This window comes from Typopeltis vanoorti, chromosome 19 (assembly GCF_054136105.1).
Source record: "Typopeltis vanoorti isolate ZY-2024b chromosome 19, IOZ_Tvanoo_1.0, whole genome shotgun sequence".
Taxonomy (NCBI): Eukaryota; Metazoa; Arthropoda; class Arachnida; order Uropygi; family Thelyphonidae; genus Typopeltis; species Typopeltis vanoorti.
The window spans coordinates 42,234,597-42,260,242 of record NC_143567.1 but is presented as its reverse complement, the minus strand read 5'-3'; the positions used below and the strand labels follow the sequence as shown (position 1 = coordinate 42,260,242).

Sequence of the window (25,646 nt, the reverse complement as noted above, 5' to 3'; positions counted from 1 at the left end):
CTCAGTAAGCCTTCAATATGTCATCTCTTTAATAAAAGTTTCAGTAGATGGTAAGGCTTCTTCCAAAATTTCCTGCCCTCAACGTTTGCAAACTCTTTAAATAATGCCTTAAATCAGGGCATTTTTAGCTGGAACAACCAGCTCTTTAAATAAATTGAAGAGGTAGTAATGGGCTCTCCACTTTCTCCCAGTTGGTAACTTATAAATGGAATTATCATCACCATTATCAAATTCCTGACATGCTTTCAAGGAGTGTACAGGATATAATAGTACTACGCAAAAACTTATCTTTACAAACTTCTATCTACAATTTTCCTCCAAATCAATCTGTTATCTGTCAAGCCTCCAACATTATCAGATGTTATATTTCTGTGTTCTAAGGCACTTTTTACTGTATCAATCCACCAACATCTTGGCATTCCTCTGGGTGGAATTATCCTACCAACTTGGCAGAGAACAACACTGGTTTTGCTAATCTTTCCTCTCCCATTCCATTTAAGTAACCATACCACCTGAGATTAGCTCTGCTAACACATTTCTAAATGCTAACAATGTCAAGTTGTTAACTAATATCCTCATTTTTAATATGATATTGCCATTAATAACATCTGTTCATGCTCCTAATCTTTCTCAGGACTTTCATACCTGTGGTCTCTAGTCTTTGGCCAAGTATTTTATTTCTAACCCAGCTCTCAGATCCATAAGTTAAAATTGGTTTGAACACTCTTGTATACAGCTAATTTCGTGTTTTGACTAATTTCTCTCTTATTCCATATGAATTTATTCAGTTGACTTCCTACCATACCAGCTTTGTTGATTCTGTTGTCTATTTCCATATATTTAATTTACTATCTTCACTAAAAACGCGTGCCTAGGTAGCTGAAATGGTTTACTTGTTCTATAGGTTCTCAAATTCACAATGGAGTTGATATTTTCAATGCTTCTGTCTATTTTCATTGTCTTGTTAATTTTGACCTTCATAACAAATCAATTACAACAGCTATTCAATTTAGTCAAGAAATCTAACAGACTTGTACTGATTTATTTAAAAGTATAACATCATCTGCATTAAACAAATAGCTGAGATTAACATCTCCAATTTTCATATCAGGTTTAATACCACTTTCCTTCATAATGTGATCCATATAGATAATGAATAACAGAGAGGATTATGTACATCCTTGTCTGACAGCAAATTTAACATTAAACCGTCTTTCTGTACTTCCTTCAATTCTAACTGCTGACTTACAACTCAAATAAAGACTAAGTATTGCATGATATAATGCCCCTTGATACCATATAATTGTAGTCTTTTGAATAGATTCTCTCTTGGTACCTTGTAATATGCTATTTCGATCTACAAAACTTAAAGATCTTTGTTATATTTCCAAGATTTCTCAACAATATGTCATAAAGTGAAAATCTGATCCTGACAGCCTCTATTAGGCCTGAATCCAGCTTGTTCTTCAGCAAACTTCCCTTCCACAATCCTTCTCAACCGTTTCTCAAGTATACCTGCATAACTCTTACCAGTAACACTCAGTACCCATATGTAAAAATGGAGTTAAAACATTCAGTTTTATCCAGATTTTTACATATGGGTACTATGAGAGCTATTGCAATCAATTGGAATTTGTCCCTCTGTCCAGGCCTTCTGAACTATGCAGTGCAGCCACTGTAAGACTTTTATACCTTCATACTTGAGCATTTCTGGTCAAATATCATCTAATCCAACTGCCTTTCCACATTTGAGGCTTTTGATGGCTTTTTCTACTTCAAGTATGGATATGTATTTCTGATTGCATGCCTGTTGAGTGTTTTTCTACCACTGTGCTGGCACTGATTGTTTCATTTAGCAATATCTCCAGTTTTCATATCACCTTTATCATCTCTAATTCCTTTTACAGCATTCTTTCCTCCATTTCCGAGCTTCTTCAACAACCTCCAGAATATCTTGCCACCTCCTCGATATTTATTTTCTATGTTCTTAACAGTCTTCTCATGACTTTTGTTCAGATAGTTTTATGCAGTGTTTAGCTTTCTTATATTTGTCTCTGTATTCTCTAAGGGCACAAGCTGACTTATTCACTAGGAACTTTTGATATGATTTCTTCTTTTTCTTCACTGCCTCTTTAACTTCCTGTGTCCACCATGGAATTCTAATTTTTCTTCCTTGCAGACAACCTCACCACATGCCTCTCTGTCTGAATCAATGTTTTCTTCAGGACTTGCCACTGAATCTCCAAGGTTTGGTTCCTGTTCTCAAACCCTTTCATTTTTTCTGTTGAATAATGTTTGTGTATTTTAGTCTATAGTTCACATCTGAGAGCTGCTCAACTCTTTGATTTGCTTTAAAACATTCTTACATGTTCTTCTTTTCAAGACTAAATGGTGATCACTTCCAATTTGAAATCCTCTGTACTCTAGTGTTCTGTGCCAGTTAGAAAACATCAGTATCAACAATAACATAGTCAATCAGACTTTTCGCATTCCTTGCATCTTCTCTCCATGTGAATTTGTGCACATTTTTATGTTGGAACATTGTGTTAGTAATAACCAGTCCATGTACAGAGCAGAAATCCAAAAGATATTTACCATCATTATTAGCTTTGCTCTTTTCTCCAAATTTTCCCAAACTATTTTTGTATGTTTGACAGTCATTTTTTACTCTGCTATTTAAATCCCCAAAAAGGACCAACTTTTCCTTTTTTAATTTGTTCAGTTGCTTTCTCTAAACCTCAAAAAATGTCTCTATCTCTACCTTAGTAGAACCTTCTGTGGGACCATAGTCACAACTAAGTCTCATTGTCCAGTTCCCATTCTGATATTTGTTCACATCACTCTACTTCAGTGCTTCCCAAACTTACAAATGTAAAGGCTCCTTGAAAAAAATTAAAATATTTCATGGCCCCCATCGAAAAAAAAATCGTAATACTGACATATATTATTATAATATTTATTGTATTTATATTCAATACAAAACATATACAGGAAATATTGCAAAAATCAAATGCAAATATTACATTTTTAGCATCTTACATACACATTTGACATGGCACACACTTAGTCTTAAAACATTTTAAATTTGTTTTCATTATTTCACGGCCCTCCTCAACAAAACTAATGGCCCCCCCAAGGGGAGGGGGGGCATGGCCCACAGTTTGGGAAACACTGCTCTACTTGATGCTGCCTGCCATTCAAGAAGATTATCCTCATATTTAGTGTTGAATACTATAGCTACTCATTCTTTTCCCTGACTGTTATTGCCCGAATATAACATTTTGTATTTATTGCTTAGAAAGATCTCACCAGTTTTCGTCTTTTTTGTTGCAGTCACCACTATCATGTCAATCTGGTACTTATCCAATTCCTGAGCCAGCTCTATTTCTTTGCCATTCAAGCATCTTATGTTGATTATACTGATCTTGAACTCTGGTGATGCTGAGCATGAAATGCTATCATGTTGCACCATAATTTTATATTGTGGTTTAAACCAATAAGAATACAAATTTGTCAGCTAAATCCCAAATTGCCAGCCCATCCTCATTCATTCAGTATCCATGTACATCGGAGAATTGATACCGTCTACAATTGGGCATAATGGGGTGTTCTCTTTATGGATTTTAGGAACACCATATATGCGAGGAATTAACGGATGGAGAGAGCGTAGAGATAAGTGAACGTTTCGGGATAATTCAGTTGTTGTTTGTACGATTTTGAAGTTCACGAGTTGGATCTCTCTCGAGTATTGAGTAGGTATCATTATGTAGTAATTCAAGCATTTTATTCTGGTGATCTTCAGAGTTGAGGATGACTGTTGCATTGAACAACTGAATTATCCCGAAACGTTCACTTATCTCTACGCTCTCTCCATCCATTAATTCCTCACATATATGGTGTTCCTAAAATCCATAAAGAGAACACCCCATTATGCCCAATTGTAGAAGGTATCAATTCTCCGACGTACAATCTTTCAAAATATCTTGCCAAATACCTAAAACTTTTTTCAGGCAAGTCACCATCCTTTATCAAGAACACTACAGAATTTGTTACATACATCAAGGATATTACAGTTAATGAAGATGACATCATGGCTAGCTTGGGCATAACGTCTTTATTCACTAATGTCCCAACAGATGAAGTCCTAACATTACTCAAGATCAAGTTATCCAAAAAAATGTTAGCCTTGCTTACACATTGCATCAGGTCCGGTTACTTCAAATTTCAAGGTAATATATACAAACAAAATCATGGACTGGCTATGGGTAATCCTTTATCCCCTGTACTCACAAATATTTACTTCGAGGATTTTGAAACCAAGGCTATCTCTTCCTTCATTTTAACACCTAAAGTTTGGAAACTCTATGTAGATGATGTCTTCATTATTTGGAGCCATGGACATGAATCCCTTATGGTTTTCCTCGAACATCTCAATAGCCGACATCAAAGTATTAAGTTTACTGCCGAGCTTGAAACGGATAATTCCTTGCCTTTTCTTAATGTCAAACTGACTCGCTCTTCTGGTAAACTCAAAATATCGATATATAGAAAGCCCACACACATACCAACAGATATCTGCATAGTCAGTCCCGTCATTTCCCTCCTCATATGCTTGGAATAATTTCCACCTTGGGATATAGAGCCCATTCTCTTCTGGATGACCCAAATGAACTTCTTACAGAAATAAACCATCTGAAAACTTCTTTCGAAGTTAATGGATATTCCTTACATAAGTACAGTTTCACATAAATTAGCAAAAGTTCTAAGAAAATACAATATCAGAACCTTGTTCACTCCACTTCCAAAGATACGTTTCTTAATAAGCCACCCAAAACCTTGTCATCATCAACTCAAATACCCTGGTGTATATAAAATATTATGTGATTGTGATATTCCTTATTTTGGGCAGACAGACAAATCTGTTGAATTGCGTATGGAAGAACACATGAGGGACATTACTTAAGAGACAGCGAGCCAGTGCATTATCAAGTCATATTCTTTTCTCGGCTAATCCTAATAATGAAAACCAAAGTCACAAAGTCTGGTCCATCTTGCCACTGGTCTTCCTTTCTCTCCCTTTGGTTTATATCTATCCACCTCTTTTGGTAGCCGATATCTTTTCATCCTAAATAGCCGTTCATAGTTTTTTTTAACCTTCAGTGTTTAGTGTTTTTTCTTTTTTCTTTCTTTTATAATGTCATCTGATGAAGGCTGTTACAAGCCGAAACTAGTCGTGTTATTATATTAAAACCTTTTTACTTAAATATATATATATATATATTGCTTTGTATGAATTTTTATAAAAGATTGTAAACTTATAGCATGTCAATAACCATAGGCAGGTTACTACCTATGGTTATTGACATACCATAAGTTACTGACATTCAGATGACTTCAGCTAAATTTTTCTACTCATGCAAATATAGATAGGCAAAAAAAAGTCCAAAAATCTTCTTCTCTTCAGGATTAAGCATTTGCCTGGTCCATCTTGCCACTGGTCTTCCTTTCTCTCCCTTTGGTTTATATCTATCCACCTCTTTTGGTAGCCGATATCTTTTCATCCTAAATAGCCGTTCCTTGACCTTTTCATTTATGTCATAAATATCTAGTTCTTTTCTGATGTCTTCATTTCTTATATGGTCCAATTTTGTACATCCTTTAATTGCTCTTAAAAATCTCATCTCTGCAGCTTGTATTTTGCTTTCATCTTTCTTTTTAACAGGCCAGTGAAAAAAATTAATTAATATAAACAATAACTCAAAGCACTGATGCTTATTAACTAGGTAGGAGACTCAGTTGCCTAGTATTGTAAATTTAGCCATTACATTTGAAAAAAAATTTTGCTGTAATGAACTAACCTGCTAAAGTTTGAATATAGTCAACAACCAAATCTGTAGCTAGCCCACAACACTGTTTAAAGTTTGAAGCAAAGTTATCCCATCCTCTATAAATACGAGTTGTACGTCTGAGCCACCCTTGCAGCATGGGGAGTAGAAGATGGTTCACACAATATATTCCAAACTCAGAACCTATAAATAATTAAAAGAATTACCATAATAAGTAGTCTAAACATTTTCTTTTAAATGTGTGACATTTAGCTAAATTAGCCTTAATATTATATAAATAATGGTATGTATTTCAATTTTATTTTAGCAAAAGTGGATTGCATGGTTCTAGATATTATAATATAAAAATAGCAACAATGAGTGGCCCGTGTAAATTACATACAAAGCAAGGAAGCTGGATAAGTATTCTGAATCAAGTACCTTCTTAAGTCCACAGTCACAGAGCACTATACTGGTGATTATTCTATGGATTATTATGGCTTGATGAATCAAACCAAAATCATTACAAGAAAAATAAGTTATAAGAAAGGGTACAGGAACTGGATACCACAAGTGGTTGGTTTTTAGTAAATGAAAATTTTCTATGAGGAATGAGCAAAAACCATTCTCTGATGAATGCAGATTTGAACACAGATGCCTGATGATTATATTTCGTTATGGAATAAAGCCTATGGGTGATTGAAATCTACCAGATTTCAATCAAGTTAATTTTTGGGCTAAATCTACATGTAGAGAGTTTATTTTTCACTTGGTTAGACCATAATAAGTTTAGTTTAATCCTTTATCCAAGTGTGAGCAAACAAAGTTTGCACCTGAAAGTATCTTCAGGACTGGGGTAAGGTAGTGCAACACCAGGCAACTCATTGCAAAGGTGGAGAAAGCTCTCATCACTCCTATCTCAGTATCTCCCATAATGCAAAGCACATCTCCTTGCGGATATGTTTAATGCCATGCATTAAGGCAAGGGCCACTACCCATACCGGTTTTGACCTTTATTGAGGTCTCGTCGGTGGGAGCCAGGCCCAGTAGTGGAGATACAAAGGCAGAAGCAATGAGAGGTCATCCTAACCTATAGGAGTTGCCAAAGGGTGTGCAACCTTATTATTAAATTACTCCGGATTCAGAGAAAGATGTTGAGAGTTTATTTTTCACTTGGTTAGACTATAATAAGTTTAGTTTAATCCTTTATACAAGTGTGAGCAAACAAAGTTTGCGCCTGAAAGTATCTTCAGGACTGGGGTAAGGTAGTGCAACATTCTTTCTCTGAATCCGGAGTAATTTAATAATAAGGTTGCACACCCTTTGGCAACTCCTATAGGTTAGGATGACCTCTCATTGCTTCTGCCTTTGTATTTCCACTACTGGGCCTGGCTCCCACCGACGAGACCTCAATAAAGGTCGAAACCGGTATGGGGAGTGGCCCTTGCCTTAATGCATAGCATTAAACATATCCGCAAGGAGATGTGCTTTGCATTATGGGAGATACTGAGATAGGAGTTTGGCAACTCCTATAGGTTAGGATGACCTCTCATTGCTTCTGCCTTTGTATCTCCGCTACTGGGACCTAGCTCCCACCGACGAGACCTCAATAAAGGTCGAAACCGGTATGGGTAATGGCCCTTGCCTTAATGCATAGCATTAAACATATCCGCAAGGAGATGTGCTTTGCATTATGGGAGATACTGAGATAGGAGTTTGGCAACTCCTATAGGTTAGGATGACCTCTCATTGCTTCTGCCTTTGTATCTCCGCTACTGGGGCCTGGCTCCCACTGACGAGACCTCAATAAAGGTCGAAACTGGTATGGGTAGTGGCCCTTGCCTTAATGCATAGCATTAAACATATCCGCAAGGAGATGTGCTTTGCATTATGGGAGATATTGAGATAGGAGTGATGAGAACTTTCTCCACCTTTGCAACGAGTTGCCTGGTGTTGCACTACCTTACCCCAGTCCTGAAGATACTTTCAGGCGCAAACTTTGTTTGCTCACACTTGGATAAAGGATTAAACTAAACTTATTAAAATCTACATGTAACTTGGTGTCTTTTATAAATATCAATTGTTAATAATTTTAATCAAGTTCTCAAATTAAAAATGTATTAAAAGTTAATCAATTTTTTAAGTATTTTTTGTTAATATTTAATAATGGAAGCAAAGTATGACAGTTAGCTGGGTTGTTGCCCAGGCTGCCACCATTTAAAGAGAATATTCTGCAGAGTATTCTACACAATTAAAAATGCAGCAGGTAAGATACAATGGGTAGGAGGTGTACATCTACAAAAAATGTATACAGTGGGAATAGTTGGGTGATACTAATAACAGTACACCATGCACATCTGGTTTCAGTAGCAGCAGCAGGTACATCAGAAATGAGTAGCGTGATCAAGGATAAGGAAGACAAGCAGAATGTAGCGATGGATATAACATTAAGAAGTGTAACAGATTTGGAGGATGGTGTTGATTGGGTACGTGAGTGAAGGCGGGATGATTGATGAGAGAAAGAGAGAGGTAAGAGAAGAAGTAGAAAGCATGAAAAATGAGTTGAGAAGCATGAAGGGAAAAATTAGGAGAAAAAAGACTAACTGATGCATGAAAAAAAAAAAAGCAAGAGAAATGGAAATGGGTAAGGAGCAAGGAATGGGTAAATAAGAAGGAAGCAGATAAGTGGGAGAACAAGCAGGGAAAGTTTCAGAGGAGAAAGAAAGTAAGGAATGCAGTTAGCATGTTGTAAAATCTCTTATGTCAATTTTACATGGGCCATTAAAATACATATAATTAGAAATACATGTAACCTGTTTAATGTATAATAATTTTATAATATAACGTTAGAATAACTGAATGTAGAACCACAAGCAGTTGCAACTAAAAAGCTCAGACAGGATTAGGCTAGTAAACTGAAGGTCAACAACGGTCTCAAAGGTCACCGGACTATGAGTTTTGCCCAAAAGGTACTGTAAGCATGGGTGATAAGGGCGCTACCAGTAAATCCAGGAATTATTTTGGATATGATATAAAAGGCAGAGATTGAGGCTTGAGGTTGCTCTCTTATTTTTTGTTCCTGTGGCAAGGTTTTCGAGGACGAGAAAATCGCGATCCTGCGAGCAGTAGTTTCTGGAGATCATGGGGAGTTTGCTGGCAGTATTACAAGATATCCTTCCGTGCAATTCTTCGAAGAATGTACCGATCCACATGCGTGCTGATTTGTAGCAGCCGATGAAGTTCCTAACATCAGTGAAAAAAATGCATTAAAGTTACAACGAAGGAATCTGAATCTGCAAGACGACAACTGCCGGATAGTGCCCGATCACAGCTGTTGCGCAAGAAAAAGAAAGAAACCAGCGGAATTCACCCATGACATCGTGAGCTTGTAAGTAGATTGCTTTATGTTAATAGCCTAGATTGTGTGTACAGACAATACATGTTGATTCTATCTAACTAATGGTATAATGTGTTCGAAGAAGTCAGAAAGCTGAACGTCAGTTTGAATGTGTATAGTATAATTTTGCCTTATATTAGTTGTAACGAGTAAGGTTATGTGTGCTAAAATATATCCACATCTTTAATAAGTTGGGTGTAAATAATTTCTTTGTTTAATGCTTTAAGTGAATTGTTCTAATGAATGTGTGGAGAAGTAGACATGTGATATGTCCTATTTACTTTTGTACATAATTGTCTTAGTTAGAATAAACATGTTTGGTTTTGTTAATAGCTTGCCTGATCTTTGTTAGCCAATGCACTGTCTCATAAAAACAAATCGAACCTGTGTGACCTAAGTAAAGTAACAGCCAAGACTGAGTAATTCGGAGTTGCTTGAGATAGAATTGATTTAAGAGTTATTCGACGTGCACAGCTAAAATATTCTTTTATATGTAAAGGAAAGATAGAAAATTATTTTACATGATGCTTAATGGCGCCGTCATTATCAAAAATAAATTTTTAAGGATTAATATATTTGAATAATAGCAACGTAGATTAAAGATTTGGTTCCAGCCAGAGGCTTTTCCTAAGTCTACGAAAAAACTAGTACATGTGAGACTATACTTTATGGCCTTGAAAGAGGGGGGGGGGGGCAGCTATGTAAATTATGAAAGGACAAAAGTTAAATAATAGTGTAATACGTGAGTCAGAGATTAGAGCAGGCAAATTGTACAAGCTCAAGCAACCACGAAAATAACGAAGTAAGAGGGGAAACACGCTGAGTTAAGAAGTAAAGTAAATAACGTCATAAATAATATATATTAAACATAAAAAAATAAATTAATAAATTTTACACACGTAATGAGCAGATCAGTGAGGTGTGTCATGTCGATTCAATGAATCATCATCATTCAATTCCAGTATCCTCAGGATAGTGTACAGGATATTATGATAGTGCTACACTACATTAGTAAAAGCTTCCAATCAACAAATTTTCTCCAAATTAATCTGTTATCTGTCAGGAATCTAATATTGCCATAGCTTATATTTTGGTCTTCTAAGACACTTATCATTATTATTACTAAGAGAGACCTCCAGGGAGTTATCGAATACTACACACACCAACTATCATACTTATTCTTGAATTCATTCACACCACATCCAATGGCAATCCATTCCAATAATGCACCACTCTATGAGATAAAAATCTAGTTACCCCCCCCTTTCTTAGTGGCATTCATTCATTCTCAGTCTCCAAGGGTGCCCTCTTGTCCTTTCCTCACCCCCCAAATAAGATGGAATGAAAAATTCCACTTACTAAAATCTTTTTTTTATTTCGTATGATGATACAATGGCTGTGAGCTCTTTTTATGGAGAGGTACGCACCATCTCACCCCCCCCCTTATTTTATTTGGGCTCAGGACTGGCATAGCTGACAAATCAGGCCTATGGCTTTGTCTTAAGTATTCCTGACTATAATCTGTGTGTGTGTGTGTGTGTTCATGGGGCTGGTTCGCCTGTCCTGGGGGATGAAAAACCAGAGTTTCCAGATGAACCCCCTTCTCACCTCTGTATGAGACTGGCTGACTCACCTTTCATTGAAAGAGACCAGATAAACCCATGTCTTTCCGACCAAAGGGCTTTGTATATACCAACTGAGCTATGGAGGCTCTAACTAAAATCCTGGATGACCATTCAGAACTCCTCTTTCTCCTGTTTGCTAGTGTCTGGAGTTTACAATTCTCAATCTGTTATCATAATCAATATTCCACAATCCTGATATCATTTTTAACACTCTTCTTTGTACTCTCACCACTGTATCAGAATCACAATGGAAACCAGGAGACCAGAACTGTGCACAATAGTCCAAGTAAGGTCTTATCAAGGTCTTGTATAGAGGTAAAAAACATTCTTATTTTTACATGTGAAAGTTCGTTTCAGCATTGCAATTAAACTTTTGAGTTGAATATGCAATCTTTGCTACATGGCCCCTGAACTTCAACTTGCTATCTACTAACACTCCAAGATCCATAGCCTGATCAGTTTCTTCTAGCATAATCCCACCAATATAAAACGACATTGGATATCTAATCATGCCAAAGTGAATGACTTTGCATTTACTGACATCCATTTCCCATGCCCAAATTCAAGCCTATTCAAATCATTCTGCAAGTACTGCATATCAGCAGCATTCCTGATTACCCTACCTATCTTTCCATCATCAGCAAATAGTTGTATGTCGCCTGTCAAATCCTTCCCAATATCATTAATAATCATCTCAGTTTCTTGATATGTACCCCAATAGGTGTTCAGGTTACAATGAGGGATTACGTGATTAAGTTTACATTATTATTCATCTCCTATCAACAATTTTCCTCAAAATCAATCTATTACTTGTGAGCACTCCAATATTGTTATATCTAACATTCCATGCTTCTAAGGCACTTCAAACTAAATCACCCCACCTAGACCTTCGTCTTCCTCTCGTTCTCTTTCCTGCCATCTTGGTATCAAACATCTGTTTTGCTAACATTTCTTCTCCCATTCTATTTAAGTGGTCATACCAGCTTAGATTAGCTCTGCTTACACATTCTTGAATGCTAACAATGCCAAGTTATTTCTAATGTCTTCATTTCTAATATGATTCTGCCATTGGCTCTCTCTCCTAATTTTTCTCAGAACCCTCATATATGCAGTTTCTAGTCTTTGGCGAAGTGTTTTATTTGTAACCCAACTCTCAGATCCCTAATTTAAACTGTCTTGTATACTGCTAGTTTGGTTAATTCCTTTCTTATTCCATATAAATTTACTCAGCTGGCTACCCACAACCAGCTGAATACTACCAGCTTTGCTTATTCTGTTGTCTAGATTTAATCTAGATTTCAAGATTTAATCTGCCATCTTCACTAAAAACTGTGCTTAAATATCTAAAATATTTTACTTGTTCTATAGAATCTCCACTCAGAATGCAGATGAAGTTTTCTATGCTCCTGCCTATTTTCATAGTTTTGGTGAATTTTCTAATTTTCATACCAAATTTATTACAGCTGTTAGTCAATTTAGTTAGTGAATCCTGGAGACTTGCACTAGATGTGTTTAGGAGTACAACATCATCTTCATTGGAGTTGTCAAACTTAGTTCTTTGTATGCAAAGAGCTAAGTTTGACATTTCTAATTCCAATATCAGGCTTAATACCACTTTATTTCATAATGTGATCCATATAGATGATGAATAAGAGTGGAGTAATGCGTATCCTTGTCTTACCCCTGATTTTATATGAAATCATCTTCATGTATTTCCTTCAATTCTAACTGCTGACTGACAATGTAAATATTGACTATGCACTGTTCTGCATAATGTTCCATTCATGAATATAATTGTAGTGTTCTGAAAAGCTTTTCTCTGGGCACCTTGTTGTATGCCTTTTCCAGATCTACAAAACTTAAGTACAGATCCTTATCATATTCCCACAATTTCACAACTATTTGTCTTAAAGTGAAAATCTGATCTTGATAACCTCTATTTGGCCTGAACTCAGCATGCTCTCCAAGTTTTCTCTTCCACAATCTTTCTCAACCTCTTTTCAAGTATGCTAGCATTAATCATACCTGGAACACATAGCAGAGAAATTCCTTTGTAATTCTCACATTCAGTTTTGAATGTCATCTACTCCAGCTGTCTTTCCACATAATTCAAGTTTTTGACAGTTTTTTCCCTACCTCAAGTATTGATATTTACTCCTCTTTGCATTCCTCCTGAACATTTTCTAGTATGTTTCTGTCACTATTTGGTTCATTTAACAGTCTTTGAAAGTAATTACTCCAGACATCTAAAACTAAAGATATCCTTATCTTTAGTTTTATCTTTCCTCCATTTCTAAGCTTCTTCAATAGCCTCCAGAATATTTTGCCACCTTCCTGATATTTATTTTCCATACTCTTACCAAAGTCTTCCCATGACTTCTGTTTGGCTACTTTTACACATAGCTTAGTTTTCTTGCATTTTTCTCTGTATTCTTTTAGGGCATCTGATCCTCCTCTCTTTTTCCTGCCATGAAACATTTCTTTTGCTAATCTTTCACATTCTGATTAAGTGACTATACCACCTTAAATAGCTCAGTTGACAAATTCCTGAATGCTAATTTATCTCAAGTTCCTTTTTGATATCATCACTTTTAATGATTCCACCACTGATGACATCTTTTCATACTTCTAATTTTCTTCAACCCACATCTGTGGTCTTGAGATTTTTTTTAAGTCTTTTCATTTCCAATCCAATTCATATTCATAAATTAAAACTGGTTTGAATACTGTCTTGTATTCTACTTTAGGGTTTTGGTTAATTTTTCTCTTATCCCATAAATATTTATTTGGCTGGCCCTTTGCCATATGAGGCCTAGCTTCAATTTCTGCTTTCATATTTATTATTATCCTACAAGTATCTCCATGGAGCAGACTCATTGTGGGAGATCTATTTATTCACATACTAGCCATCATTCACACAATACCTATTGTACTTCTCCTTAAATTCATTGTAAAAAACCTAGTCTTAAAACACTTGCTAACCATGCTCTTATACAACTTCCACTGGTTACCCCTCGTTCTCTCCCTTCTTGTCATGTACTGAAAAAAAAAAAAAAAAAAGTCTTCAGTATCAATCCTATAAAACCCTTTTTAATAACTTAAATGCTCTCTCTCTCTCAAAAGGAGCAATATATATCATAAAAATATATACATTTAAAAAAGGAAGTTGTGTTCTGAGGAAAACGAACGCTGCCTGCAATTTAGAAGCAGTGACTTTACTGACATTTTTAATAATCAGTGTTATTGTTGTTACTGTTATGGAATTGCTCACATTTCAGAGGAAATTTACGTTGTCAACAATTAAAACAATGTCAGCCAAATAGCTGATTCTACACTGCAGCCAATCCTGTTTCCTCAGCAGTGATTTGCTTTTTACATATGAGATGTTTTTTATGGCACAGTTAAAATATGATGCAATGTACTGTTTTGATTTTTGTTTATATATATATATATATATATATATATATATATGCAAAAACTTGCTATTAATAATAATCCCTCCCTTACAGACCTTAACTTTATCTCACAGATGCTCGTGAAGACAGTTCCAGAGTATAACCTAAAGTTCTCAAACAACTACAACCTGAAACTCTTCAAGAAAAATGTAACTTTTCTTTCTCAATCAATCCTCACATGCACCTATACATGGCAGTGATGTGCTTATATTCTTCAACCTCTTGTGTAAGGAATATATATATATATATATATATATATATATATAAAGCAATATTTGCCTAGGAATTGTGTTTTATATTGCAGATGCATGGAACAACTACAGGGTACCTCACATGAAGACTTTTGTTTGTTGATGCTAAGTAAAATAAAAATAAGAATGTTTATTTCCTACCCAGTTAATATAATTCCAGACTGCAAATTGAATGAGCATATAAGACATTATCTGAGAAAGAATTAATTAGCATTATCCTATAAAAGAGCTACGAACTACATCAGAATAAGATTCTTTTCTATGACTTGTGAAATTTATGCCATAATACTAGAGTTTGTGTGCAAAGCATTACTATGTGTAAGGTATTCAAATTCTAGATTCAAGTAGTTAGTTATTAGAAGTTACTATTGGTACACTGAAATAAAAATAGATTACATTATTTAAAATGCATAAAATGTTCTGCACAGCTTTTTGTTCATGGAATATCCAATTTAACAAGATCATACAGACATGTAGAATGTTTACTAGGTGTAAGATTTCAGAACTGATTACCTGGAACTTCCTTCAGGTTAAGAAGCATGGAAAATAAAGTCTCCATTGTATGTGGTTGGTAGCGACGTGGGCAAGTAGCAACAGCACCAGCTAAACCTTCAAGCAGTAGAAACCAAACGTGTAACACTCCAGTGGGATGATCTAAACTTTCCAATGTAACTATACCATCTGAGAGACTGATATTAGCACCATCCTATAAAAAAATTTTTTTTAATCATAAATACTCATGCATGTCTTTTCATAATAATATAAACATATTATAAACATCAAGAGAAATTTAAGTCAAAATGTTCAATAGTAGCTTAATCCCAATTCTGCTTCTTTTGGATTGTCGAAGGTACATAGATATGGATAAAAATTGGAATTAGAACTGGAATTTTGAAGGTGAGATACCCTACATCTCATCTTCAAAATTGGTGGGTTCAAGAAATGCACATTTCAAGTCAGGTGGGAGAAAGATTTTGTAATGGTCTTCAACCTAACTTATTAAATAACTATAGTTAAATACATGGGGTCACTGTACTGGAGATATTGATATTTATGCTTGACAGTGTATGATCACAAATCAATCAGGCTGTGCTGCATGCACTGGTTAATTATTTAGATCATATGAATGTAACTAATGTTATTATTATTTTTATTTGTGACACCTCCAAGGAGTCAGAAGACTCATCGCGGGAGGACACCCACTGCACAATTCTCCATCTCCACCACTACCGAACCTCTACTATCAATCAACCACATCAGCGCCAACTGCGTGTGTTTTGAAGGGCCGATTTGTTTGTATGCGAGATGAAAAACCCTGCTACCTCTGTATGAGATCGCAGTACGAGGTAAGCGTATCATGTTTGTAAAATCCATGTGAGTTCTCTGGCTAGTCTTTGTGCTATGTGGGAAGAAAAACCTTGTTGACTTCAGAGACCATCTAACTCATCTTTAGTTGAAAAGCCCCAGTAACTGTTGCTGCCATATTATGATAGGAGTCGAACCCAAGTTTCCAATCAAAGGGCATCAAGTGTTAACTGAACTACAGAGGTACTATTTCATGCAATGAATAAGGACCAAATTTATGCTGTGCACATAAGATAAAACTTTAATGAATCAGCATTAATCATTCAGTGAAACATTTTGTAATTTTTGAAGGATCAGAAAGAATACAATAGATACATTGATAATAATTTGGGAAAATACAGTATATGAGATAAAAGGAAAGGAGTATTAGATGAAAAATAATAAAAGGTTCTGCAGATATACAGAATAATATGCAAAAGTAAACTTACATTAAACTTGCAAAGAAATTATATTCTTATTTAATCCTTTATTGAAGTGTAAACAAACAAAGTTTGTGAATGAAGTATCTTCACGACTAGGCCACTCATATACAGAGGCTAATGACTTCACATTAATTGTCTTGGTATTTCATAATGTAAAGCACACATCCTTTTCAACATGTAAACTGCTATGCATTATTTAATAATGCATAGTAGTATCCACCCGATTTTTATTTTTTTTTACATAAGAAGTGATGATAACATGAAACAATAAAATTACACAATAACCACAGTAATAAACTTTAAGGAAAGTACAAATATTTTGTATTGAAAATAACAGTACATCATCAGCATGTAGAAACAACAAACAAATCATTTCCTTTATGCTTATACGGTGATCAGAATACATCATGAAAATTATGGAAACAACTACCACCTTAGAGTAATATTTAGATTAATATAAACCAAAATAAACACTTGACGTTTTTGACCTTCACATTAAGGTCATCATCTGTAGTATACAAAGAAACAAGCTGCATACAATCTACATGGTATGCTAAAGTTACTGATCAACTGTTAAAACTATTGACCTTACTACAAAGTTAGAGTGATATTATTATTATCTATTAGGTTACCAAATTCAATTAAGCAGGAGAACAACATGTTCACACACAACAAAAAATACTCATATAAGTATACATATAAATTAAAAGCCAGCATGAATAGTGGCCAATAAAAACTAAAAAATTGCTTAGAGTGCTGAAATCAGGGTATGCTGGAAAACTAAGTGGGCTGAATGTGTGCCATCCAAATTCTTGGGATTTTTATGCCACCATTATTGTTAAGACTAGGGCGGTTAATCAAAATTTTACAGGCTTCTTTAAATTTCCATTCAAACCAGGTTTTTGTATGATGTAAAGAACAAGTATTTTTCCAATCAATTTGGTTTAAGAGCATGATCTGAAAGGCCTGCTTCACCAAAATTGTTAAATTTTGGTGACGCAGGTTTCTTCATACTTCAAGGATATCTTTTTATCCTGTTTTCATGTCACCTTTATCATCTCTAACTCCTTTTACAGCACTCTTTCTTCCATTTCTAAGCTTCTTCAACAACCTGCAGAATATCTTACCACCTTCTTGATATTTATTTTGCCAAAGTCCTCCAATGACTTTTGTTTAGCTAGTTTTACACAGTGTTTCGCTTTCTTACATTTGTCTCTGTATTCTCTAAGAGCAAAAGCTGACTTATTTGCCAGGAACTTTTGATATGCTTTCTTCTTTTCCTTCACTGCCTCTTTAACTTCCACTGTCCACCATGGAGTTCTGATTTTTCTATTCTTGCAGACAACCTCACCAGATGCCTCTCTGGCTGAATTAATCAGCCAGAGAGGCATCTCTCTGGCTGATTAAGCTAATAATAATGGCAAATACCTGTTGGTTTTCTTCAAGGCTTGCTACTGAATCTCTAAGGTTTGGTTCCTGTTCTCAAACTCTTTCGTTTTTCCTTCAATAATCTTTGTGTATTTTAGTCTACAGTTCACATCTGAGAGCTGCTCAACTTTTATTCGCTTTAAAACTATCTTACATGTCATTCTTTTCAATATGAAATTCAATTTTATCCTGCTCAAGACTAAATAGTGATCGCTTCCAATTTCAAATCCTTTGTACACTCTGGTGTCCTGCACCAGGGAGAAAACATCACTATCAACAATAACATAGTCAATGAGACTTTTCTTATTTCTTGCCTCTTCTCTCCATGTGAATTTCTGCAGCTTTTTATGTTGGAACATGGTGTTAGTAATAACTAGTCCATGTCCTGAGCAGAAATCCAACAGGTATTTGCCATTATTATTAGCTTTGCTCTTTTCTCCAAATTTTCCCAAAATATTTTTGTATGTCTGACAATTATTTCCTACTCTGCTATTTAGATCCCCAACAAGGAACAACTTTTCCTTTTTCATTGTGTCAGTTGCTTTTTCTAAAGAATCAAAAAATTCCTCCACTTCTGTGGGACCATAGGCACAAATAAGTATCATTGTCCAATTCCTCATTCTGATATTTGCCCACATCACTCTACTTGTGACTGCCTGCCATTCAAGAAGATTAGCCTCGTATTTTGTGTTGAATACTATGGCTACTCCTTCTTTTCCTTGATTGTCATTTCCTGAAAATAACATTTTGTATTTATTGCTCAGAAAGATCTCACCAGTTTTTGTCGTTTTTGTTTCAGTCATCCCTATTATGTCGATATCTAATTCTTCAGCTAGCTCCATTTCTTTGCCATTCAGGCTTCTTATGTTAATAGTACCGATCTGTAACTCTGGTGATGTTCAGTTGGGGTGTGTTTTCAGATTTGTTTCCGTAGCTGACTTTTTGCTGTTCGCCTGGTTCCCTGGCGAAAACAACGGGGACCTTGTTTAATCTGGCAACACTCCAGCCGGCATGAAATTTTGTCATGTTGTACCATCATTTTTTATATTGGTTTAAGCCAATAAGAATACAATTTGTTCGGCTAAATCCCAAATTGCCAGTCCATCCTCGTTCATTCAGTATCCAGGTAGATACCCAACAGGGTGCACCACGAGAAGGCAAGGATTGGACATTAGGGCAGAAGCCCTGGTCGGTTCTCTGAATTCCTTTAAAGGCTATGTGCAGGTCTCCTCTCAATTATACAGCTTTGATCCTTAAGCACCCCTATATGTATACTTATATGAGTAATTTTTTTTGCGTGAACATGTTGTTCTCCTGCTTAATTTAATTTTGTAACCTAATAAAAAATAATAATAACAAGATTCTAGCTTTGATGTGATAAGTTTTTTTTTCTCTTTTTTTTTAACCAGAGGTCAGGCCAATAGTTTTAACAGTTGATCAGTAAATTTAGCATACCACATAGATTGTAGTTCAGCTTGTTTCTTTGTATATATGAATACACTCCAGATGATGACCTTAATGTGAAGGTAGAAATATCGAGTGCTTATTTGGTTTATATTAAACGAAAGTATTACTCTAATGTGGTAGTTGTTTCCATAATTTTCATGATGTAACAAGCAAATCAAAGCAAAGCAATACAAGGTATATACAACAATAGATTTAGCAATTGAAAACTGTTGCTGCATGCAAGAAATTAATATTAATACTATTTTCACATAATATGAAAATCTCCCAAACATTTGGGAGAGGGAGACAATTGTTACAATTAAGGTTAGGCCAATGTAAAGGGACTTCAGAACTTTATTTGAAAGGTGTTCATATTTAAAACTGCTTCTATGGAGAAGATGAGCTTCAGCCCACAGGATACTTTGTTTAGTGTCAATACTATGCTGTGCCAGACCAGATTTTTGAAGTTTCAAATCAGTCTAACTGAAATCATGACAATTGTCTCGCTCATTTTACGTAAACATCAAAAATAGTTCTAATATTATTTATTAAGGGTGGATGGCCACTACAATGATTCACATTGGATTAGAACAGTTTGGGACAAAAGGTCAAGAGCCTTATTTCGATACCTGACTCTCCTCATGTTGGATAGTTTCTGCAGACACCTAGAACCTGAAATAGTAAAACAACTTTCAGATATGAAGACTGATGTAGCCATTATTCCTGATGGTCTTACATCTTGTCTACAGCCCTTGGATGTATTAATCAACAAACTATTCGAAAATATGTAAGAAAATTCTAAACAGAGTGGATGGCAGCCAGTGGCTACGACCACTCTGGCAGGCAAGATTAAGAGACCATCATTAGAACTGTTGTGCAACTGGATTTTGAGAGATGGGACATGATTTTGCTAGAAAAAATTGCCAAGAGATTTTTAAAAACCAGCATCTTTAATGCCCTGGATGGGAGTGAAGATGACACTATTTGGGTAGATGACCTTGACAATGCACAAGAGGAAACTGCTATGGAGACCGAAAGTAGAGATAGTGAATAGAAGATTCTTGGTGAGTCATACCCATTTTCAGTTTTTTTTAAATCAATAATTTAAAAAAACTGAAGTGATCTTATGATTCCGAAATGATAAAAGGACAAGCAATAATGAAACTGTTTGTTTTAATTTAATTACAGAAGCATTGTTATTAAAGATTCAAATATATCATGTCATAAAGATGAGTGGTCAATTGTGTAAATAATGTTGATAATTAAAATTTAATTGATGTGAGCAATTATAAATTATGATTACTGAAAATTTAATTATAAACAACAATTTCATTTTTTCCTGAAAAACTTTAGTTTCCAAAATTCTCTGCATATATCTTGCACCATGATTATTTTAACTTTAATTTTGGGGAAAAAAGTGTGAGTTATATTCGAGTAAACATGGTAAAATCATATTGTCTACACTTCAGCTATTTAGGCACAATTTTTTAGTGAAGATGTGAAAATAAATATGGAAACAGACAACAGAATTAGAAAAGGTGGTATGGTAGAAAGTCAGCTGAATAAATTTATATGAAATAAGAGAGAAATCACTCAAAACTAAATTAGCTGAATATAAGACATTGTTCAAACCAGTTTTAACTTATAGATCTGAAAGCTGGGTTAAAAATAAAATACTTGATCAAAGACTGGAGACCTCAGATATGAGAGTTCTGAGAAAAATTAGGGGAGTGAACCAATGGCATCAATGGAAGTATCATATTAAAAACGAGGATATTAGGAAAGAACTTACCACTTGCTAAGCATTAGCTAATCTCCTCGTTTTTAATATGATACTGTCATATATTCACTTAAACAGAATGGGTGAAGAAAGATTAGCAAAACGTGTTCTTTGTAAGGTTGGGGAAAAAGTCCCATAGGAAGACCAAGATGTAGGTTGATTGATACTTTAAAAAATGCCATATAAGGCAGAAATATAAGATCTGATAATGTTGAAATCCTGAAAAATAACAGCTTAATTTGGAGGAAAATTGTTTATTGAAAGTTAGAAGGGATATAACATTTCATTATAGTACTATTGTAATATTCTGCATACTCTCTGACAGTAGATATCAGGAATTTGATGATGATGATATAATAATGACATTGGGAAGTGCCTGAGAGAAGATGTTCAAAATTGTTTGCTGATGATGAAAAGATAGACAGAGATGCTACTGATATATAGTATTTACAGGGTGATTTGAATAGACTGGAAGTGTGGGCAAATGACAACAGCTTTGAGTTCAATGTTAGTAAGTGTAAAGTTATGCACTTCGTCATAACAAGATATCCAATGGTATCTTATATTCATATTAGATGCTTAAAGGAGTGAACAGCACTGAGAAAGGATTAAAAATATTATTTAATTCTTCCAATATTTCATCCCAGACATTGAGACATTGTCAATGAGTATAATATGAGACTTGTAACACACACACACACACACACACACACACACACACACACACACACACACACACACACACACACACACAGAGGCAACACAAATGGATCTGAGCGCTGGGTTAAACAAAAGACTAGAGTCCTAACTAGGTGGCATGCCCTCTGTGGGTACCTGTTGACAGCTCAGGATGTAAACTAGGGTCTCAAAGTATTAGTGTTTCCAATATTTTGGGAAGTTTAACGGAAATATACTTGTTTAAATTAGTGCTCTGATTTCCGAGAGCAGCTACAGCTTCCCAAACTAGTCTTTTTCTCTTTTAAATTTACTGTGATAGAGCATGGTGGTCTTTTCCAAATGATTTCTATAGGCCATATCTAAAGCATGGTCCGCAAGGCCCAATTGACCATGGCCATGATTGCAGATGTATCTTTTGTGTTCTTCCATGTATATGTTGGCTGATCTTCCTGTCTATCCATAGTAGGCCAACTTGCAAGAGCAGGACACTTTATATACTACAGGCATAGAGCTGATCTTTAGGAGAACGTATAAGGGTAGTAACTGTTTGGCAGGGCTTGAAAGACATGCATTTCTTTAAGATTCTGGCTATGTTTTCTAAAGAGCTTTGGACATAGGATATCATGATACATTACTAAAATCTTTCTGAGAAGAACATCAAGGATTGAGGGAAGGACTGATTTTTTTTTGATACTGTAAGAACTGTAGCCATTAGATAAGAAGGTGTGGTATATATGACTTGGCTCTGCTGTAAGAGAATTATAAGAAAATAATTAATATTTATTAACTTATTAGCTGATATTTCACTGGCATTATATCCAGCATCTTCAGAGCACAAGAATAGTTTGTCACAGTGCACGAAACAACAACAATTTGGTATAACAGTGGGACTGGTTTTAAAAAAAAATGTTTTTTTGTTGTCCATTACAATTTTTTTTTTTTTTTTAAAAACTAGTCCCACATACCAATTCTACTTATTCTGTTGTCTATTTCCAGATTTAACTTGCCATATTCACTAAAAACTGTGCCTAAATAACTGAAATAATTTATTTGTTCTATAGGATCTCCATTCAGAATGCAGTTGAAGTTTTCTATGTTTCTGCCTATTTTTATAGTTTTGTTCTTTTTATTGCTGATTTTCATGCCAAATTTGTTACAACTTTTATTCAATTTAGTTAGAGAATCATGGAAACTTGCACTCGATGTGTTTAGGAGTACAACATCTGCATAAAGCAATGAGCTAAGTTTGATATTACCGATTCTAATATTAAGTTTAATGTGATCCATATAGATGATGAATAAGAGTGAAGATAATGTGCATCCCCTTGTCTTACACCTGATTTTACATCAAACCATCTTCCTGCATTTCCTTCAATTCTAACTGCTGACTTATAACTTAAATATAGACTAAAGACTGCTTTGTATAATGTTCCATTTATTCCATATAACTATAGTGTTTTGAAAAGCTTTTCTCTGGGCATCTTGTCATATGCCTTTTCCAGATCTATAAATCTTAAGTACAGATTCTTGTCATATTCTCACGATTTCTCAACATTTGTCTAAAATTGAAAATATGATCTTGACAACCTCTATATTTATCCTGAACCCAGCTTGTTCTTCTTGAAGTTTCTCTTCCACAATCTTTCTCAACTTCTTTTCAAGTATGCTTGCATAAATCAGAGTTTTTTCCTTAGTTTGCCACTAAGACTCCAAGGTCTGCTTGTTTTTGAACTGTCAGCCAGCAAAGGTTGGTCAATTGGTAGAGCCTCTGCTACTAATGGCTCGCAAAAAGTTAAGCAAGTTTGAGCATGGTTAGCAGTTGGAAGGGATTCAATCGTTCGATGCTGTTGGCACACTCTCCCTCAATGAGCCTTTGGACTCCCTGGAGGTGTCACATAATAATGTTTGTATAGCTGAGACAAAGTTAAGTCAATCCATCAATAAACCAATTACCTTCTATAGTTAAGAAGATAACTGGTTTGTAAAAATCACTGATGAATAAAATAAACTCATTAATTTAAAAAAAAAAACAGAAATGGGAAATGCTCAGCAGAGTGAGACTGTTTTGTTTGTTTTGTATTCAATTTCATCTTGTGCCATACTTATGCATTCCATATGCTGCTGTTGTAATAATTTCTTTTATATTATTTCATTCTTTCTTGTAGTTTCTAGTAGTCTTATGTTCTAGAAAATAAGATACTAGAATTGTTTAATAGTTTATTTTGTTTACTGTTTACAAATCTGAAAACAAACCCCAACTCAACATCACCAGAGTTAAAGATCGGTACTATCAACATAAGAAGCCTGAATGGCAAAGAAATGGAGCTAGCTGAGGAATTAGATAAGTACCAGATCGACATAATAGGGGTGACTGAAACAAAAAAGACCAAAACTGGTGAGATCTTTCTGAGCAATAAATACAAAATGTTATATTCAGGCAATAACAATCAAGGAAAAGAAGGAGTAGCCATAGTGTTCAACACAAAATACGAGGCTAATCTTCTTGAATGGCAGTCAGTCTCAAGTAGAGTAATGTGGGCAAATATGAGAATGGGGAACTGGACAATGAGACTTATTTGTGCCTATGGTCCCACAGAAGGTTCTACTAAGGTAGAAGTGGAGGAATTTTTTGAGGCTTTAGAAAAAGCAACTGACACAATGAAAAAGGAAAAGTTGGTCCTTGTTGGGGATCTAAATAGTAGAGTAGGAAATGATTGTGAGACATACAAAAATATTTTGGGAAAATTTGGAGAAAAGAGCAAAGCTAATAATAATGGCAAATATCTGTTGGATTTCTGCTCAGGACATGGACTGGTTATTACTAACACCATGTTCCAACATAAAAATGTGCACAAATTCACATGGAGAGAAGAGGCTAGGAATAAGAAAAGTCTCATTGACTATGTTATTGTTGATAGTGATGTTTTCTCCCTGGTGCAGGACACCAGAGTGTACAGGGGATTTGAAATTGGAAGTGATCACTATTTAGTCTTGAGCAGGATAAAATTGAATTTCATATTGAAAAGAATAACATGTAAGAAAGTTTTAAAGCGAATAAAGGTTGAGCAGCTCTCAGATGTAAACTGTAGACTAAAATACAGAAATATTATTGAAAAGAAAATGAAAGAGTTTGAGAACAGGAATCAAACCTTGGAGATTCAGTGGCAAACTCTGAAGGAAACATTGATTGATTCTGCCAGAGAGGCATGTGGTGAGGTTGTGTGCAAAGATAAAAAAATCAGAACTCCCTGGTGGACACAGGAAGTTAAAGAGGCAGTGAAGGAAAAGAAGAAAGCATATCAAAAGTTCCTGGCAAATAAGTCAGCTTTTATTCTTACAGAATACAGAGACAAATGTAAGAAAGCTAAACAGTGTGTAAAACTAGCTAAACAAAAGTCATGGGAGGACTTTGGCAAGAATATAGAAAATAAATATCAAGAAGGTGGCAAAATATTCTGGAGGTTGTTAAAGAAGCTTAGGAATGGAGGAAAGAGTGCTGTAAAAGGAATTAGAGATGATAAAGGTGAAATGAAAACAGGAGAAAAAGATATCCTTGAAGTATGGAGTAATTACTTTGAAAAACTGCTAAATGAAACAAACAGTGATGACAGCACAGTGATAAAAAACACTAACCAGGCATGCAGTCAGGAATACATATCCATACTTGAAGTAGAAAAAGCCATCAAAGGCTTGAAATGTGGAAAGGGAGCAGGAGTAGATGATATTCGACCAGAAATGCTGAAGTATGGTGGTATAAGAGTCTTACAGTGGCTGCACTGCATAGTTCAGAAATCCTGGACAGAGGGACGAATTCCCGATGATTGGAGTAGAGCTCTCATAGTACCCATATATAAAAAGGGAAATAAAACTGAATGTGAGAATTACAGAGGTATTTCCCTACTGAGTGTTCCTGGCAAGATCTATGCAAGTATACTTGAGAAACGGTTGAGAAGAATTGTGGAAGAAAAGCTTGG

At 35.1% G+C, this 25,646-nt stretch overlaps 1 protein-coding gene across 4 annotated transcripts in view; it reads right to left on the bottom strand.

The window, feature by feature from the left end:
* LOC150096041 (brefeldin A-inhibited guanine nucleotide-exchange protein 3) overlaps positions 1-25,646 on the bottom strand; it is a 377,536-nt gene that overhangs the window by 90,412 nt on the left and 261,478 nt on the right. For all 4 annotated transcript variants that reach the window (XR_016549919.1, XM_090408931.1, XM_090408932.1 and 1 more), the window contains exons 29-30: positions 15,067-15,259; positions 5,859-6,029 (exon numbers count right to left, since the gene is read on the bottom strand). Coding sequence is in view for 3 of the 4 variants with exons in the window: in XM_090408931.1 (XP_090265057.1) it covers positions 5,859-6,029; positions 15,067-15,259 (364 nt within the window). In the remaining variant the exon portion in view is untranslated. The remainder of the gene's footprint in view (positions 1-5,858; positions 6,030-15,066; positions 15,260-25,646) is intronic.